General features: G+C 43.4%; 1 protein-coding gene across 4 annotated transcripts in view; it reads left to right on the forward strand.

Annotated features, from left to right (window-relative positions):
* Positions 1–17,163: 17,163 nt before the first annotated feature.
* Positions 17,164–18,233, forward strand: part of efcab14 (EF-hand calcium binding domain 14) — a 78,584-nt gene continuing 77,514 nt past the window's right edge. For all 4 annotated transcript variants that reach the window (XM_080195561.1, XM_080195562.1, XM_080195563.1 and 1 more), the window contains exon 1: positions 17,164–17,626. In XM_080195561.1, coding sequence (XP_080051687.1) covers positions 17,439–17,626 — 188 coding nt within the window. In that variant the 5' untranslated portion in view covers positions 17,164–17,438. The remainder of the gene's footprint in view (positions 17,627–18,233) is intronic.

Here is an 18,233-nt window from a genome sequence, read left to right on the forward strand (position 1 = left end):
ACTCGCCTTGCCTTCAGCATATTTCCCAGTTACAGCCCTGATAAGTTTTGTTTATTGTTAAGCAATATATACATGTGTTTCATTATGTTAACAATTGAATGATAGTGAATTTGTATCACTATCTACAAATAAAAGGAGTATAATCATGTAACCATTAATTCTTGTCAGTTCCCACTAAATCCCCTACCAGAACTCTTTCATTAGCTGAGACATTAATATTTTTCTGACTTTGTTTTGATTAGAAACGGCAAAGGCAGCTTCGTTAAAACTCACTCTTGTATCAGTTGTTTCTGATAAGTTGTCTGGTGGGACAATTAAGTTTCCTTTATGGCCTTATGATTCCAACAGTTGGGTGCTTTAAAATAACCTATCTAACATATGTTTGGTATCAAAGCAGCACTCTTTAACTATGCATCAAAGTTCCTTTGTTTAATTTCTAAAAATGTGTAGAAGACATATTTATATGTGAATGAATTAAAGATATTACATGTACCTTTAAAACTACACTGTATTTAAAACACCTCATTACAATTATTAACAAACTTGCTCCCCATTGAGTTAAGATGAATTTTACATCTAAGTTGATTAAACAAAAACCCTAGCAGAGTCTGCCAATCTTATAGTATCCCTTTTCTATCTTTCTACAATGCGCAGCCGAGGTCTGCACATGCGCAGTAGTTCCCTCTGTTGTTGCTATTGTGCCTGTGCAGACACAGAGGTCTGCGCATGTACAATAGCTCCCTTTGCAAACTGGCTGATGAATCAAATCCCACCCACTGCCTGTAGCAGCTAGAAATGGTCAAGCCGATTCTTTTCCTGTACTATGTGCACAAGATTGGATGTCAAAACTCACCCAAAAACAGATCTACAACTGTCCCAGTTGAATACTTAGCTGGATAGTTAGAATCATTCTTGCAAAATTCTGCCCTATGTGTTCAACACTAGAGTTCAGGAAGACAGGAAGAATATTGATCAGTATTTGGCTGTATCATGATGTCTTGATGAACTTTGTGAGTTTGAACAACTGAAGGATATCTGATCAGGGAGTGAATTGTCTTAGAAAGAGATCCTGCCATGAAAGCACATTGGCTGAGAAGATAAACTTACTCTCAAGATTGCTATTGATAAAAGGTGAAACTCTTAAGTGATTAATCATCAACTAAAGAGTATTGCTTGAGAACTTAAGAGGATTTACGCTATTCTGAGAGGCAGTTCAAGTCTTCCAATCACAAGACATAGATAAAGGTGAGTGGGGGGGGGTGCTTGGTGCGTCACTGTGCATAGGGCTTCAAGATAGGGAGGGGTGAGGTTGACATGGGGCATGAGGACATTAACATCAAATGGTTCAGGGGTGGGCAGGGATGTTATCTCTGAAAATCACAATGGGATCCAGAATTGAAGTGAAGGAAAGGAGTGATCAGAGTGATCAGCACATTATGCTCTTCTGGCATGATGAAAGGATGTTCAGTGGTGAAAGGTGCAGGGCGGGGTTGGAAGCTGGTCTCATGTAAAACCTGAGCATGACCATACTGCAAACCAATCCAATGATGCAGAGTAAAAATAAGCTATAGAATCATAGAATCTTTACAGTGCAGAAGGAGGCCACTTGCCCCATTGAGCCTGCACTGACAACAATCCCACCCAGGCCCTATCCCTATAACCCCATATTTACTCCACTAACCCCCCTGACAGTGAGGGGCAATTTACCATAGTCAATCAACCTAACCCACACATCTATGCGACTATTGGAGGAAACTGGAGCATCCTGAGGAAATCCAAGCAGACACGTGGAAAACATACAGATTCCACACAGGCAGTCAGCCAAGCAATGAAAGAAATCATACTGCACATTTGGGCCAAGTGAAGGTGCAACCTTTGCTTTGGCAAATGGAGATCACAGTATGATTGAATCACGTTAGATACACTCAACTACATAGGACGCATTCTTGAATTCCATCCTGAGGCTGGATTTTATTGTGCTACAATGACCATATGTCCCTTATTGGAAAGTGCACCCTATTAAAACTCCGCTAAACGCATATTATAGATGAATCCAATACTGGTCTTTACCTTATTCATGTTTATTTTCAAGCTTATGAGCAGAGAAACAAACTCTCCCAGTTTATCTCGCTCCAACACACCAGGCACTAGGAGTGAGGGAAGAAGTGGGAGGGGTAGGGCAGACTATTGACATGTTGAACATACATTTCAGATGAAAATGGCCACCATAATGAGATTCAAATATATTCAAATTAAGGTCCCGACATTTGATGGTGAGAATAACAACCTGCTATTGACAAGGAGAGGGGCCAACTGATTTCTGAGGCTAATGTCTACAGCAAATGCACTTAGGAGATTCTCACAAGATTCTCCAATTTCACCACTGACCAAGACGTCACATTCATGCATAGAAATTCCCAATGACTATCTTGCCCATTCACAGCCAGACCACAGTCATCAAATACAAACAAATTCAAATGTTTTCTTCATTTCTACTTGCCTGCAGAGTTTAGATTGTGCCATCTGATGGCAGGTTATGGAATGACTTTACATCAGGTGTTTCCAAAACCCAATTCTCTATCACCACACCAAAACTCCAACCAATGCTCTAAATTCAGCAGCACTCTGAATTCAGCGCTAACTGAATGGAAAGAACCAGACCTATCAATATAACTATCGGCTCATCTTACTTTTAAGTTTCACCTGCAAGTGGTCTATGTCACATCAAATTATAGAATGATAGGAAGGAGACCAATTAGCCCACCATGCCTGTGCCAGCTCTTTGATTGAACTATCTAATGAACCCCATTCCACACAGAGCTGTAAAAGTTTTATTTAGGAGTACTTTGAGTCACAGAGGTTTACAGCACGGAAATAGGCTCTTTGGCCCAAATTATCCATGCCGCCCAGTTTTTAACCACTACACTAGTTCCAATTACTTGTATTTGGCCCACATCCCTCTATACCCATCTTACCCATCTAACTGTCTAAATGCTTTTTAAAAGACAAAATTGTACCCGGCTCTACTACTACCTCTGGAAGCTTGCTCCAGACACGCACCACCCTCTGTGTGAGAAAATTGCCCCTCAGGACTCTTTTGTATCTCTCCCTTCTCATCTTAAACCTAAACCTAACTTTAGACTTCCCTACCTTTGGGAAAAGATATTTAACAAACAATCTATATTTTTATTGTGGTACCCAGAAGCAAGGATAGTGGCAGTGACAATTTAGAAAGCTGGGGTGGGCGAGGTGTTGTGGGATGAGAATTATGTTCTATAGCACATGCCCACATACATAATGGCTTCAATTCTCCAGCTGTTCACTAGTGGTGGATTCTCTGGTCCCACTGGCAGCAAAACCCCACCGCGGGTTTCCTGGCGGCATGCAATGGCTACAATGAGAAATCACATTGTCAGCTGCAGGATCTTGCGAACAGCACGCCATCTCTCACTGTCAAGAAGCCTGCTGATGGGAGTCAGAGAATTCAGACCAATGTTTTTCTTTCTGACAGCTGATGTCGTGCAGTTCCTGACATTTTGGAGCTGACTTAGCATAATATTTAATTATCAAAGTCAGTAAATACGTTCACATCAGGAATAACTCAAAATATCTCAAAAGAGCAGCCGCTACTGGTCACGTATGTGCCAGAAAGTTCCTTCTGGAGACAGTGGAAGTGTGTTTGGAAGTTGTAATTAGCAGATTATTTAGGATATATAATTTGGGAGCAAATACTAAATAAACACATCTAGAACCAAAATTCTCAGAAGCCAACATTGTATTTATTTCCGCCTGTGGTCCGTGCACAACAAGTGAATAAATTATCATTCAAATTACACGTCCGTTCCAAGTGATCTGATTGGGTGATACTGGTAAATTTCAATACACTGAAAACCATTTTTGTTATAGGCTGCTGACATACCGACACATGGCTTGAAAGGATACTAGTTAATATCTAAAATTTGTTAAAACTAAAATTGCACTTCACTTGAGGAACATCATTTACCTTGCAAATAATGACTTGCAAATGGCCTTGAATACCTCATCATTGCATGTTCAGTCAGTTACAAGTGGCAGAACGAGTAACAACTGGCTTGAAATCAGGGTGGGAATAAAAGCAGCTACTCAGGATAGCAGAAATCAGAGAATGGTTTTCCACATAGATTTGTTCTGGGACCCTTGTTATATGCTATTTATATAAGCAATTTGGACTCAGGAACCCAAAATACTATATCAAAGTTTGCCAAATTGGGAAGCAAAGCTAATGCTGAGATAATATACAAGACAATATTCACAGACTTTCAAAATAGTTATGTGAATGGCAAATTGGTGCATTTTTGTAGGTGGAACAAGGAAACCATCTATGCCTTGGCAACTAAGCGTGGAATTTTTAAAAAAAATTAAAATTCTTAATTTGAGGTTAAGTGTTTGCATCAATTGTAAAGAGATCAAGGCGGCACAGTGGTCAGCCCTGCTGCCTCAAAGCTCCAGGGACCCTGGTTCGATTCCAGCCTTGGGTCACAGAGTGTGGGGAATTTGCACGTTCTCCCCATGTATTCTTGGGTTTTCTTCTGATACTCCAGTTTCCTCCCATATTCCAAAGATGTGCAGGTTAGATAGATTGGCTATGCTAAATTGCCCTTTAAGTGTGTAGGTTAGGACGATTAGCAGCGTGAATATGTGGGGTTCTGGGGATAGGGTGGGAAGGTGAAGACGCTCTATTTGAAAGTTGGTGCAGGCTCAATAAGCCGAATGAGCACCTTCTGCACTGTAAGGATTCTATGAATTGTGCCTTTCTTGGATAAGAAATACTGGTCCATATGATTTTCTACCTATCTTCAGATCAACAACAAATTTGGCTATAATGCTCCAGGTTCCTTCATCCAAGCCATTAGTACAGATCATAAATAGTTGAGCCATCAGCACTGATCTCAATGACACACCATTTGTTAGTCTGATCAATTTATCCCAACTCTCTGTTGCCTGTTAGCCAGTTCTCTCCGCATGTTAATATATCAACTTAGTAACATAAGCTGTTATCTTGTGACCTTTTAGAAATCCAACTATGATACATCAAGTGGTTTCCCCTTTATCCAATCTGCTTATTACATCACTAAAAATTCTAAAAAAATTGTCAAAATCAATTTTGCTTCCACAGAGCCCACATTAACTTCGCTTGATAATATAATGATTTTCTAAATGTCATGCTACTACCTCTTTAATAATGGATACTAACATTTTCCCAATAAGTCAGTAGGCTAACTAGTCATTTACATTTGTGGTTTTCCCATCCACTGGCAATCTAGAGAATCAAGGGAATTTTGCAAGATTCCAACCAATGCAACCAATGCAGCCTCTTCAAGATTCTGGGATTCAGGCCATTGAGTCTGGGAGGCTTGTCAGTCTTAAGTTCCATTAGTTTTCCGATCACATATTCTCTAGTGAGCGTGATTGTTTTAAGTTCCTCCTTCCCTTTTGCCTCTTAGTTTTCTATTATTCTTGAGATGCTTGTTGTGTTTTCTATTGTGAAGATGGATACAAAACACTTGTTCAAATTCTGCAATTTCCATTTTCCCCCCATTTTCAATTCCCCAGTCTCACTTTCTAAGGGACCAAATGTCATTTAAGTATTCTTTTCCTTTATGTACATTTTTTATAAACAACTGAAGGCAACTTGAAAGGGGATGGGTAACTGAGAATAGATAGAACTGTTTTAAACTGAAATCAAATTCCATAAAACAATTCACAAATTAGTCTCAAAGGTTGGGAAACTTTGTTAGAATTGCCATGTTGGTTATATTTTTATTGATCTTTGAACTAATCAGGATATATGTGCAGGATCTGAGGGTGTGCACTTATCTAATTGGAAACATTCCTAGGTGCATCCAAATACATTGACAGAAAATTGTTTTGTGCGGTGAAAGGCAAACAAATCAATTATAAGTTGCATTGCTCAACAAGATCTTCCTTTGCCTGTCAACTGTCTGACCAGAGAATCTGCTGCCAGAGTCCACTTCCCCTTTAAGAAATTCTGTTTGTGATATCTGCATCACCTACTTTCCTAAACAGGTGTGCAAACAGATTAATACTGCCTGGACAAAATTAAACAGGTGTGGGCAGAGAACACCCGGTCCCCTGCATACCTAATTTTGTTAAGAAGCCTTCAGAACAGTGACTATGATACCACACATCCCTGCCACAGCAACCTCTGCAAAACATGTCGGATCATCAACATGGATGCCATTATCTCACGTGAGAACACCATCTACCAGGTACATGGTACACATTCTTGCAACTCAGCCAATGTCGGCTACCTGACACGCTGCAGGAAAGGATGTCCTGAGGCATGGTTCATTGGCAAGACCATGCAGACACTATGACAACAAACGAACACCGCTCGACAATCACTAGGCAGGAGTGTTCTCTTCCTGTCAGGGTACACTTCAGCAGTCACGGGCATTCGGCCTCTGATCTTCGGATAAGCGTTCTCCAAGGTGGCCTTCACGACACATAATGCAGAATTGCTGAGCAGAAACTGATAGCCACATTCTGCACACAGAACAGGTTCAACCAGGATCTTGGATTCATGTCACACTATCTGTAATCCCCACGACTTGGCTGGGCTTGCAAAACCTCACTAACTGTCCTGGATGGAGACAATACACACGTTTAATCTGTGCTTAATACTCTCTCCACTCATATCATCTGTACTTTCAAGACCTGGTTACCTGTAAAGACTCGCACTCCAACCATTTTATTGTAAATTGAGTTTGTGTCATAATATGCTCTGTTTGTGAACACAACTCCCACTCACCTGATGAAGGGGCAGTGCTCCGAAAGCTTGTGCTATCAAATAAACCTATTGGACCTTAACCTGGTGTTGTGAGACTTCTTACTGTGCTTACCCCAATCCAATGCCGACATTGCCACATCATTGCTACCTAATTTTGGGCAAAATTAGATTCCCAAAGCAATATATACAAGATAAATGTGATGTGTGTTTCAGGACATGAGGCAGGTTCTTAAAAATCTCCACTGGGTTCGTCATCAGTTGGAGGCATGGGGGGGCAGTAGTATTCCACAGATGGCCTGCCCCAATCTGTCTGCAATTTTGAAGAATGGGCAAATCCTAGGGTGATCGACCTGCCCTCAACTCAATTAATGGCTACTTAAGGGCTTAATTTTGGAGATTGGCAGGACAGATTCAAGGATAACGGGGCGATGGGGGAGCCTGGATGGGGGTGGCGGAGGCAGGTTGTCCAACTAATTATCCTGCTTGAGCTTCAGCCAGGAGCAGTAAATGCCTCCATTGCTGCCTCTTTCTCGAGATTTCTACCCCCACCCCCCCACATTGATTGCTCTCTTTCCACCTGTTCATGATGCCTCTCACTCCTCCTCCACCCCCACTCCCCAGGTCTCCATTGAGACCCTGGACTTCCTTGTGTCAAGGAGCCTAGGCACTTCAATTCTGTAGGGGCCACCACTCCTATTTTCTTTTTAACTGTATCTTTGGACACATTGCTTTCCCCTTGGGGAACAGCAGGGGAGGGGAGGATTCCTAATCTGATCATCAACCCATTGAACCATCTTATGAATGCTGCTTCCACGGCCCCCAAGTCTGGATACTAGATTCAAACTTGGAGCTTCTAGTCCAGCGGTAGGAGCACTACCACTGCACTATAATACCTCCTACTGTTCCCAGTGGCTAGCTGGGACTAAAGAGTTTCTGGCCAGATTGGCTTTCAGGCCGGAATGAGCAGCAGAATGCCTGCCTCCAGCTAATTAAGCTTCTTGGAGCCGTCCCACATTAGAATATTTCTTCCTGTGGTGTATATATGACCAAAATGTATATGTATGATGGAATATGCAAAAAAATACTTACGTAAAGATAGAGTAGAAAGATCAACAAGTATGCATATATATAAGATGGCATGAGAGAGAAGAGATGGTTATGGAGAAGAAGCACCCATGAAGGGCATCGATGAGGTAAAGTATTAGAGACAAGAGGAGAGGATAACTGATTAGGAAACCAGAGAATAGGGCATCAAAAGTATGGAACAAGGGAAATGACAGAATACAAGAGTAAAGAAGTCTTAACATAATTGCACAGAGCCATTGTGAGGTTAGACGTGGAGGACTGTGTGCCGCTTTGGCCTCCATACTGAAGAAAATATGTATTTGCCTTCGAGAAAGTAAAAAAAGTCCATCAGACTGAACCTTGGGATTAAGGGACTGTCCTATGAGTAGACTAAGGGACGGATTCTCTGACCTCTCCCGTGGCTGGGATTCTCCAGTCTTCCTGCTGTGAACAAAGATTTGGCTAAGTGCCAAATTTTCCATTCTCACTGGCAGCTGTGGTGGGGCATGTAAGACCAAAGAAGTCTCCGTTCTCTGAGGTTTACAGAATTGAGTCCAGATCATGCTGAGGCCACTTGGGGCCAGAGAATCATGAGTGAGGGGCCATAGCATGTTCAGTGCTGGGGAGAACCCCCTTTGGGATTCTCCCTCTTTGTGCCCCGATTAATCTGGTTCCTGTCCAGCAATGGCCCAAACCAGATCAGAAGGCGGCCATTCACATCACAGAATCCCTACAATAAGGTAGGAGGCCATTCGGCCCATTGAGTCTATACAAATCACAATCCCACCCAGCTCCTATTCCTGAAACCCTACACATTTACTCTTCCATTCACTTTGACACTAAGGGACAATTGAGCATGGCCCATCAACCTAACCCACGCATCTTTGGGCTGGGGAGGAAACCAGAACACCCGGAAGAGACCCACAGAGACTCAGGGAGAACATGCAAACTCCATACAGTGACCTGAGGCCGGAATTGAACCTGGGTCTGTGGCATTGTGAGGCAGCAGTGCTAACCACTGTGCCACTGTGCTGCCCACGTTGGCATTAGCATATTTAAATGTCAGTTAAATATATTGGGAGGGACTCTCCAGGTCTGCTAGCCCTGATCATGATTCACAATGGCCCAGAGAATCGGAAGTTGGTGGGAAAGTGGGTATTGCACTGAGCACCAAAGCCACACAACCCTCCCAGGATGCACTGCCAGCACTGAACAGGTTCCCATCCACAGTGGGCATGAAGCCTATTAATATGTAAATACATCTATTTAAATATCATTAGTGGGCCTGCAGCCTGAATCAAACAGCCCTCGCTATTCACCCACCTCCCCAGTGAGAACTGCAACGAGTGGGCTTCAGTACAGGTTCTCACCAGTGAGGATCTGCTGTGCTGAACACTGAAAATCAAGGAAGAACTACTAACCCCTCAGCAATGAGAGGTATCCTCTCTGCCACACCACGCAGACACGATCCTCTACTCGGCCCTCCTGCTCTGTCAGATCCACCTCATTGCCCCCCCTTAAAGCCCTCCCATTCAAGCCATCTCCCACTCAGTCTCCCTTCTTGCCAATCACCTTGGCAATGTCTATAGTGCACTGCCCCCTGACACTGACATCCTGGCCTGGTGCCTTGGGCCCTGAGGGGGGCGGGGTCAAGGAGGTAGGTCCAGTGGCCATTTGCCCCTTTGCTGCAGAGAAAGGGTCCTTCAGGGTCCTGCAGTTTGGATGGTTTCAGGTTGAGGGCAAGAGTTGAACCCGCTACTCTCCCCTGGGATGGAGGTCATGTGGGTGCACTGCCCCTTCTAGTTCTGGCAGATCTGAAGATCATACCTGGCATGGTGATTTCAGGTAGCTCTGTGATCAAGCTCTACATTCCCGCCTGTTAACTGTACAAATTCTGAAGTGGCCTAGTCACTTTAACCTCCATATCCCTCGGTAACCGTGCAGTGTTTCAAACCATTGCAGCATTCCATGCTACAGCAAAGATTTTCCTCGCTCCTGTCAGAAGCTGCAAGTGAGATCAGACCCCTTTGAAGTCCCCTGATAGAGCAGATTTCACAATTTCACAAAGTGGGGCAGAGGGGGAGCTTCCAGTCAGCTGTGCACTCAGGCCCAATGTATGCGCACAGCTTTGATCTGAAGTTGCTGTGGCTTCCCAGCAAGCAGAAATTATTTGAATCTTCTTCATTGCACTTGGAAGCCTTTGATCTGTAACAACTGCAGAGCCTTGTAAAAGATCAAAGTGAAACCACAAGATAATCAGGATTAGACTCTTCCTGCAGGGCTTGAAGTGCACTCAACTGTGGAGGGAAATCAAAATGAACTCAGCTGGCTGGAGGAGGGTGATGGGTAGCCCTTTATCTGATAGCTGGATCTTTGATTCCATATTTAAATAAATTGATTTTCAGCACCATTGAGGTTAATTGATGGTTGAAGGAAGTCATGGAGAAGCTGTAGGACATTGTTCTGGGAGATGGTGAAGACAGTAAAAAGTCTGACAACACCAGGTTTCAGTGTTGTCAGACTTTTTACTGTGTGTACCCCAGTCCAACGACGGCATATCCACAGATGGTGAAGAGCCAGGGGTCGTGGTCGACAAGGGTTATCAATGACATAGGTAGGAAATAGGATGAGGTCCTGAAGTAGATTTTAGGGAGTTAGGAAGGAGATTAAAAAGCAGATCCCAAAAGCATTGACCTCAGGATTACTTCCAGTGTGAAATGCTGATGAACAGAGGAACATGAGGTTTCAACAAGTGAACAAGTGGCTGGAGTATTGGTGTAGGAGGGAAGGCATCAGATTTCTGAGGCATTTGGACTGTTTCTGGTGCAGGTAGGACATACCTAAAATGGATGACTTCCACCTTAACAGGTCAGGGATTAACAGCCTTTTTGGGAGATTTGTTTGTGCTGTTAGGGAGGGTTTATACTAGCTTCAGGGTGAGAATCTGAAGGCTAGCTCCAATTGGAAGGAAGTAAAGCTGGTAACAAGCAAGCAAAAAAGTCACAAGTGAAATTCAAGCGCAGGCAAAGCAAAGGCAAGCTTCAACTAAAGTGTGATTAGGATGGTTTTCTACAGGAGTTTGTTGAGGAACCAACTAGAAAAGAGAATATTTTAGATTTAGTATTATGTAATGAAAAGGGGCTAATTCATAATTGTGTAGTAAAAGAGACTTTCAGGATGAGTGACCATAAAATTATAGAGTTTTACATCATGTTTGAAAATGAGGTAGCTCAATTTGAAGCCAGGGTGTTAAATGTGAACACAGGATATTATGAAGCAATGAGGGGCAAACTGACTGACGTGGATTGTGAAAGTGCCTTCAAACGCATGAAATACACAGGCAATGGATAATCATTAAATAATTATTACATAGCCTATATCAATTATACATTCCTTCAAGACACAAAAATCCAAAATGTCAGTCAATTGTGGCTAACAAAGAAAGTTGAGGATTATATAGGATGAAAAGAAAAAGTCAAAAAGTTGTCAGAAATAATAGTAAAACTGAAGAATGGGAACATTTTAAAATACGATAAGAGGTCCTAGAAATTGAGCAAGAAAGGGAGAATAGAATATTAATATAAACTACCAGAAAACATAAAAACTGACTGTACTTCCCCGGAGCGGAGAAGCTACGACATCTTCTCCGGAGTCTTCAACATATCATTGATGAAGACGAACACCTCGCCAGGGCTATCCCCACACCCCCACTTCTTGCTTTCAGACAACCACGCAACCTCAAACAGACCATTGTTCGCAGCAAACTACCCAGCCTTCAGGAGAACAGTGACCACAATACCACACAACCCTGCCACAGCAACCTCTGCAAGACATGCCGGATCATCGACATGGATACCATCATCACACGTGAGAATACCGTCCACCAGGTACATGGTAAATACTCTTGCAACTCGGCCAACATTGTCTACCTGATACGTTGCAAGAAAGGATGTCCCGAAGCATGGTACATTGGGGAGACCATGCAGACGCTACGACAACGGATGAATGAACATCGCTCGACAGTCACCAGGCAAGACTGTTCCCTTCCTGTTGGCGAACACTTCAGTGGTCACGGGCATTCAGCCTCTGACCTTCGGGTAAGCATTCTCCAAGGCGGCCTTCATGACACACGACAGCGCAGAGTCGCTGAACAGAGACTGATAGCCAAGTTCCGCACACATGAGGACGGTCTCAACAGGGATCTTGGGTTCATGTCGCACTATCTGTAACCCCCGTGACTTGCCTGGGTTTGCAAAACCTCACTTACTGTACTGTCTGGAGACAATACACATCTCTTTAAACTGTGATCAGTGCTCCTTCCACTCACATTATCAGCCACTTCAGGTCTTGAACAGCAGGTTAGGTGTAAAGATTCGCATTCTAATCAGGAATCTCTAAACTGTCTGTGCTTTATATGCTCTGTCTGAGGCCAGAACTCTCCATTCACCTGACGAAGAAGGTGTCCCTCGAAAGCTTGTGAGTATATTATCAAATAAATAGGTTGGACTAAAACCTGGTGTTGTCAGACTTTTTACTGTAAAAGCTCCCACAGGTCTGTAAAAAGGAAACGCCTAAGATAAATATGGGTCCAATACAAGTTGAATCAGCAGAATTTATAATGAGGAATAGAATGGCAGTGAAGCTAAATACTTTGACAGACTATCTCTCTCTACACTGAGGAAGATACAATAAATCTCCCAGAATTAGAAATCCACGGGATTAGGGAGAATGAGGAATTTAAGGAAATTAGTATTCGCAAAAAGATTGTATTGGAAAATTTTAAGATCTGATATTCCATACCCAGAGCGTTCAGCATGATGGCACACTGGTTAGCACTGTTGCCTTACAGTGCTAAGGACCCAGATTTAATTCTGGCTTCAGGTGACTGTCTGCATGGAATTTGCATCATCTTTGGAGCCTGGGAGGAAACTGGAGGAAACCCATGCAGACATGGGGAGAAGGTCTGCGTGGGTTTCCTCCCATGCTCCAAAGATGTGCAGATTAGGTTGATTGGCCATTCTAAATTGCCCTTTAGTGTCAGAGAGATGAGCAGAGCAAATACATAGGATTACAGGGATGATTCCTGCGTGGGATTGTTGTCATTGCAGGCTCAATGCGCTGAATGGCCTCCTTCTGCTCTGTAGAGATTTTATAAGATTCTGTGAGTCTGAGTTCGGAGATGTAGCTATGGAGATAGTAGATGCATTGATGATCATCTTCCAAAATTCTACCAATTCTGGAACAGATTGCTGAAGATTGCAAGGAAGTAAACATCACCCACTATCTAAGAAGGGAGGGACAGAGATTGGGAGATACTAATGCACGTGACAATAATTAATAAAATTAAATGAGAAGACCTGTTAGACTTATTTCAGTAGTAAGGAAATGCTAGAATTCCTTCTAAAGGATGTGATAAATTGATACTTGTATTATAATGATCAGGTTGGGCATGGTTCAACATGGATTCATAAACAGGATATAATTTTGATGAACCTGTTACAAGTTTTTTGAGGATGTTACTAACAGTACCATTAAAAGACAGGTGGACATATAGTACTTGGATTTTCGGGCGGTTTTTGGTAAAGTTCCCCACAGGAGGTCGGTTATCAAACCTGAAATAATATACTGGAATTGACTAAGGACTAGTTAACAGGCAGAGAACAGTGAGTAGGAATTGCACATTATTCTCAAATTGGTAGGCTGTGGTCAGTGGAGTACCACAAGGGTCAGTACTTGGGCCTCAGTTATTCATGATATATATTAACCGCGTCCTGTGCTCTTTCTCATCGGTCACAATTCTCATAATGATTCTAAAAGAACTAAATTATGAAAAAAGGAGCCTTATCAATTTAAATGAGTTTCTTTTCCATGTTCTGATCTGACAGCTGGAACTTTTATTCCATATTTAAATAAACAGACACACCCTAGTCCCTGAGATAGCCACCAGTCTCACAGTGCCTCACGAATAACAACAGACACTGTGCATTCACTTCCCAGGGCACAGATCTAGCTGTGAAAAAGAGGCAGGCATTGAGATTGAATGACTCATAGGACACATTTAATCCAAACCAGTGGATGACCACCTTGGGCCGGAAGCAAATACAAGAGCAGTTTCTCAAATATGTCTGCCCCCTCTGCACTGCATTAGGTAGTCCAAGATCAGGAGGAAATTTTAGGATCTGCCTCTTGAAATAATTTTTGCAGTTAGTGGGAAAGAAAAGATTTAGTGGGCACAAAAACGTGGATTTCCTATATTCTGATGGCATTTTAAATTTAGCAACATCTACTTAGGATCGGTGGTGCCTAGAGACATGGCAGATAGCAGATTGGCTGAGCACCCTTTCATATGGAACCATTCACATGGTCAGCAAAGCAAGATGGAAAAGGAGAACATTATTCACATCATTTTACATTGAAGTGAAGAAATCATGGGACACATGACAAAATAGGGACCAATGGGATTTTATGATACGCTGGGGCTGTAACACTGTCTGAGTCAGAGTCATACTCAAAATAAATTTGGAGCAAGACATGACCAGTGGAAGGAAGTGAAATATAGAGGGGAATTAAATGAGTAGACACAGCCAAATGGCCTTGGGAACTGATATGTAGAACAAAGGACGTTGTATGTTGAAACTGACAACTTGCTGAACAATTTAACCATAAGTTTATGTTTGAATGAATATAACTTGAGACCCCTCCTCATTACAGATGAGAGACTGTCTGACCTATATGCATACAGGTAATAAATTTTGCCTGTCTTTAATGTGTATCTGCAACAATATAAAATAAATTTGTGCTGTAAGAGAAACAAGTGGTGACTGGTTGGCAAGTAGACGCTGATTTGTAGAGGTGTTGCCATGGAGAATGCACCAATGGCTGACAGTTAACTGCCAATTAACAATCAATTTAAGATTGTCATTTGGGCTCATATAGTGTTGCATATTTGCATTTACTGAAAGCTATATATATTAATGCACAGAGCCCTGTTCTTTGTTGACAGAAAGAACATACATTGAGCCTCTTTCATCTCAACAAAATAAGTGACAACCATTTCACGATCAGCCTGCCTGGTTTAAATTTCAAACAATGCTTGACAGTTGTCAGTCACCTGATGCATTTTCCATGGCAACATCTCTATCAAAGTCTACTTGTCAACCAATCACCATTTTCTTCTCACAGCATAAACTGTTTTCCTCTTTCTCGGTATCCTTGCTAAATATTCTGAAGAGCACAAGATTCAAAGCATGATGCTTTGGCATGTCACTTTTTTTTATTAATAGTCAATTTTGTACTGCTCATGACTATTTACAAAGGAAATTAAAAATTGTGGCACCAATCATTGTGGGAAATCAGAAAATTTTTTTTATTTAAAACATATTTGCAATTCAAAATGTTCTTCTAAGGAAATTAGGCATTAGATATTTATAATATTAGTTTTTCGGAATCAGAGCTTTCATCAGTAATTATGATTTAGTACACTGTTTAAAAACTCAATGGATTTTGAATACATTCATGGAGTATCGCTTCTAGCTTTGCACCTAGTCAGTCTTGACTAAACAAGATTTAACTTTTTTTCACAGTGAGAATGGTTAGTTGAAATTTCACCAACTCAGTGATAATGTTGAGTCCATCCAGGAAGATTGCAATATGAAACCTGCGGAGAAACTTTTGACGGCAACTGTGCAAGTGGGTGCATGCCAGGAATTGGTGAAAGTAATACAGGTGAGCTCTCATTTTACAACTGCAAATTCGAGGCTTATTCATAAATTACAACACCGTCTCATCCACATTTATATAGATGATCTGGAGGAGGGAACCGAGTGTAGAATGTCGAAATTTGCTGATGACACCAAGATTGGGGGAACGGCAAATTGTGTGGAGGGTGTGGAGAGTCTGCAGAAGGATCTAGATAGGCTGGGCGAATGGGCCAGGAAATGGCAAATGGAATTTAATGTTGGCAAGTGTGAGGTGGTCCACTTTGGTAGGAAGAATGGTAGGAAGGACTATTACTTACGGGGCGAAAAACTGCAGCAGGCGACGGTGCAGAGGGACCTCGGGGTCCTTGTGCATGAGTCGCAAAAACCCAGCTTGCAGGTGCAACAGGTGGTCAGGAAGGCGAATGGGATGCTGGCCTTCATAGTGAAGGGGATTGAATATAAAAGTAGGGAGGTCTTGCTGCAGCTGTATAGGGCATTGGTGAGGCCGCAACTGGAGTACTGTGTGCATTTTTGGGCGCCGCACCTGCGCAAAGATATTTTGGCCTTGGAGGGAGTGCAGAGGAGGTTTACTAGGCTGATACCGGAGTTGAGGGGGTTGAGCTATGAGGAGAGGCTGGATAAACTGGGCTTGTACTCGTTAGAGTTTAGAAGAATGAGAGGAGATCTCATTGAGACATATAAGATGATGAATGGGATGGATAGGATAGAGGTGGAAAGACTCTTCCCGCTCAAAAAAGACAATAGGACTAGGGGGCACAGCCTCAAGATAAAAGGGGGGCGGTTTAGAACGGAGTTGAGGAGGAACTTCTTCACTCAAAGGGTGGTGAATCTCTGGAATTCTCTGCCCGTTGAAGTGGTGGAGGCTGCCTCGCTAAATATTTTTAAGACGCGGGTTGATGGGTTTTTGATAGGAGAGGGGATTAAGGGTTATGGGGAGAGGGCGGGAAAGTGGAACTGAGCAGCGACAGATCAGCCATGATCTTATTGAATGGCGGGGCAAGCTCGAGGGGCTAGATGGCCTACTCCTGCTCCTATTTCTTATGTTCTTATGTTCTTACATCCAGGCCGCAAGAATCTACAACCCTTACACACCATCAAATTCCCTGTCTGCCAGCATCTGTAGAGAGACAACAATGTTAACTTTTCGACTTCAAATGACTGTTTCGTTCGAAAGCTGATGGTTTTTTACAGCACTTTCTGTTTTCACTCCATCTCCAGTGTTTTGTTCTTATTTATCAGGCTCCTGTCCCATAGGTCCGATGCTGCGCAGCCGCACTAACTTGGCCCACACAGACTTGGTACTGCACAGCCACACTTACCTGTTTTGTCCCACAGGCTCGGTGCTGCGCAGCCGCACTGACCGGTTCTGACCCACAGTGCCGGTGCTGCTCAGCCGCAATTGACTGTTTTGCGCCACAGGCTCGGTACTGCGCAGCCGCACTCACCGTTTTTGCACCACAAGCCCGGTATTGCGCAGCCGCACTGACTGGTTCTATTCCACAGGCCCGGTGCTGCGCAGCCGCACTGACCGTTTTTGCTTTACAGGCCCGGTATTGCGCAGGCGCACTGTCCTGGCTGGCTCCGATCGCGCGTTCTCGTCTCCGTCGGAAGGTCAGCGCGGCTGGACGGTATGTCGGAGCGCCTCTGGGATTGACCAATGGGGAAGCGGCTTGTGACGAGGTGGAGTTTGGCTGCTGTCGGAGGGGCGGGCAGTGTGAGTGGAAGATTCCGGACTTGATCTTCACACGGGTAACTCTCTGTCACCCTCCCGGTTTATATGTTGGGCCACGAAGCGCTGCAAGCTGGAGAGCAAACACGGACAGCTCGATGTTCAGTATAAGGCGGCGACGCCGCAGAAGAAGATGAAGAAGCGGAAGGAGCTGAACGCGCTTATCGGTCTCACCGGTGACGGCAAGAAGAAGAAGCCGAAGAAAAGCTCCGGCCACCAGCTGCTGCTGCGGACCGAGGGCACGGCCACGGCCTCCGACTCGGAATCTACCTCCGAGTTCGACGAGTTCGCTCAACCAGCCTCCAGTTCCCTGTTTACAAAGTAAGGAGCCGGGGCCCTTTAAATTAAAGGCGCTGTGCCCGCGGGCGAAACCAAAACTATTCGGCAAACTTCTGTTAGTGTTGGAGGAGGAAGGAGCGAGCAGCTGAGCTGAGGCTGCGTTGGGATGTCACAGTGATCTGCCTTTGGCAAGTTTTACAAACTCTTCTGTTTGAAAACTATGCTTTATTTCCCACCCGCCTCCCCCCACCCCGTTCGGTTGTTTCTACTGGTCCCATGGTTGTACATTTATTTGTCAATAATAACGGAGGTCTCTGATAAGACGTGTCAGGTCCACCAAATTTCCTGACGCGTAACAACGAAGAAAGTCAAATATAGGAGCAGAAGTAGGCGAATTCAGCTCTTCGAGTCTGCACCGCCATTCAGTCAGATCATGATTGATCTCTCCCTGGTCTCAAATCCACTTCCCCATCGGTCCCCCAATCCCTTTATCCTGTTTTTTAATATTAGAAATATATTTATCTCCTTGAAACCAATTAGTGATTCAGATTCCATTGTGTTATGGGACAGCGAGTTCCACAAATTCACCACTCTCTGTGAGAAGTAGTTCCTCCTCACCTCAGTTTTAAATCTACCATTCCTCAACCTG

Source organism: Carcharhinus amblyrhynchos, chromosome 9, assembly GCF_965287045.1.
Source record: "Carcharhinus amblyrhynchos chromosome 9, sCarAmb.v2.hapA, whole genome shotgun sequence".
In the NCBI taxonomy this organism is placed as follows: domain Eukaryota; kingdom Metazoa; phylum Chordata; class Chondrichthyes; order Carcharhiniformes; family Carcharhinidae; genus Carcharhinus; species Carcharhinus amblyrhynchos.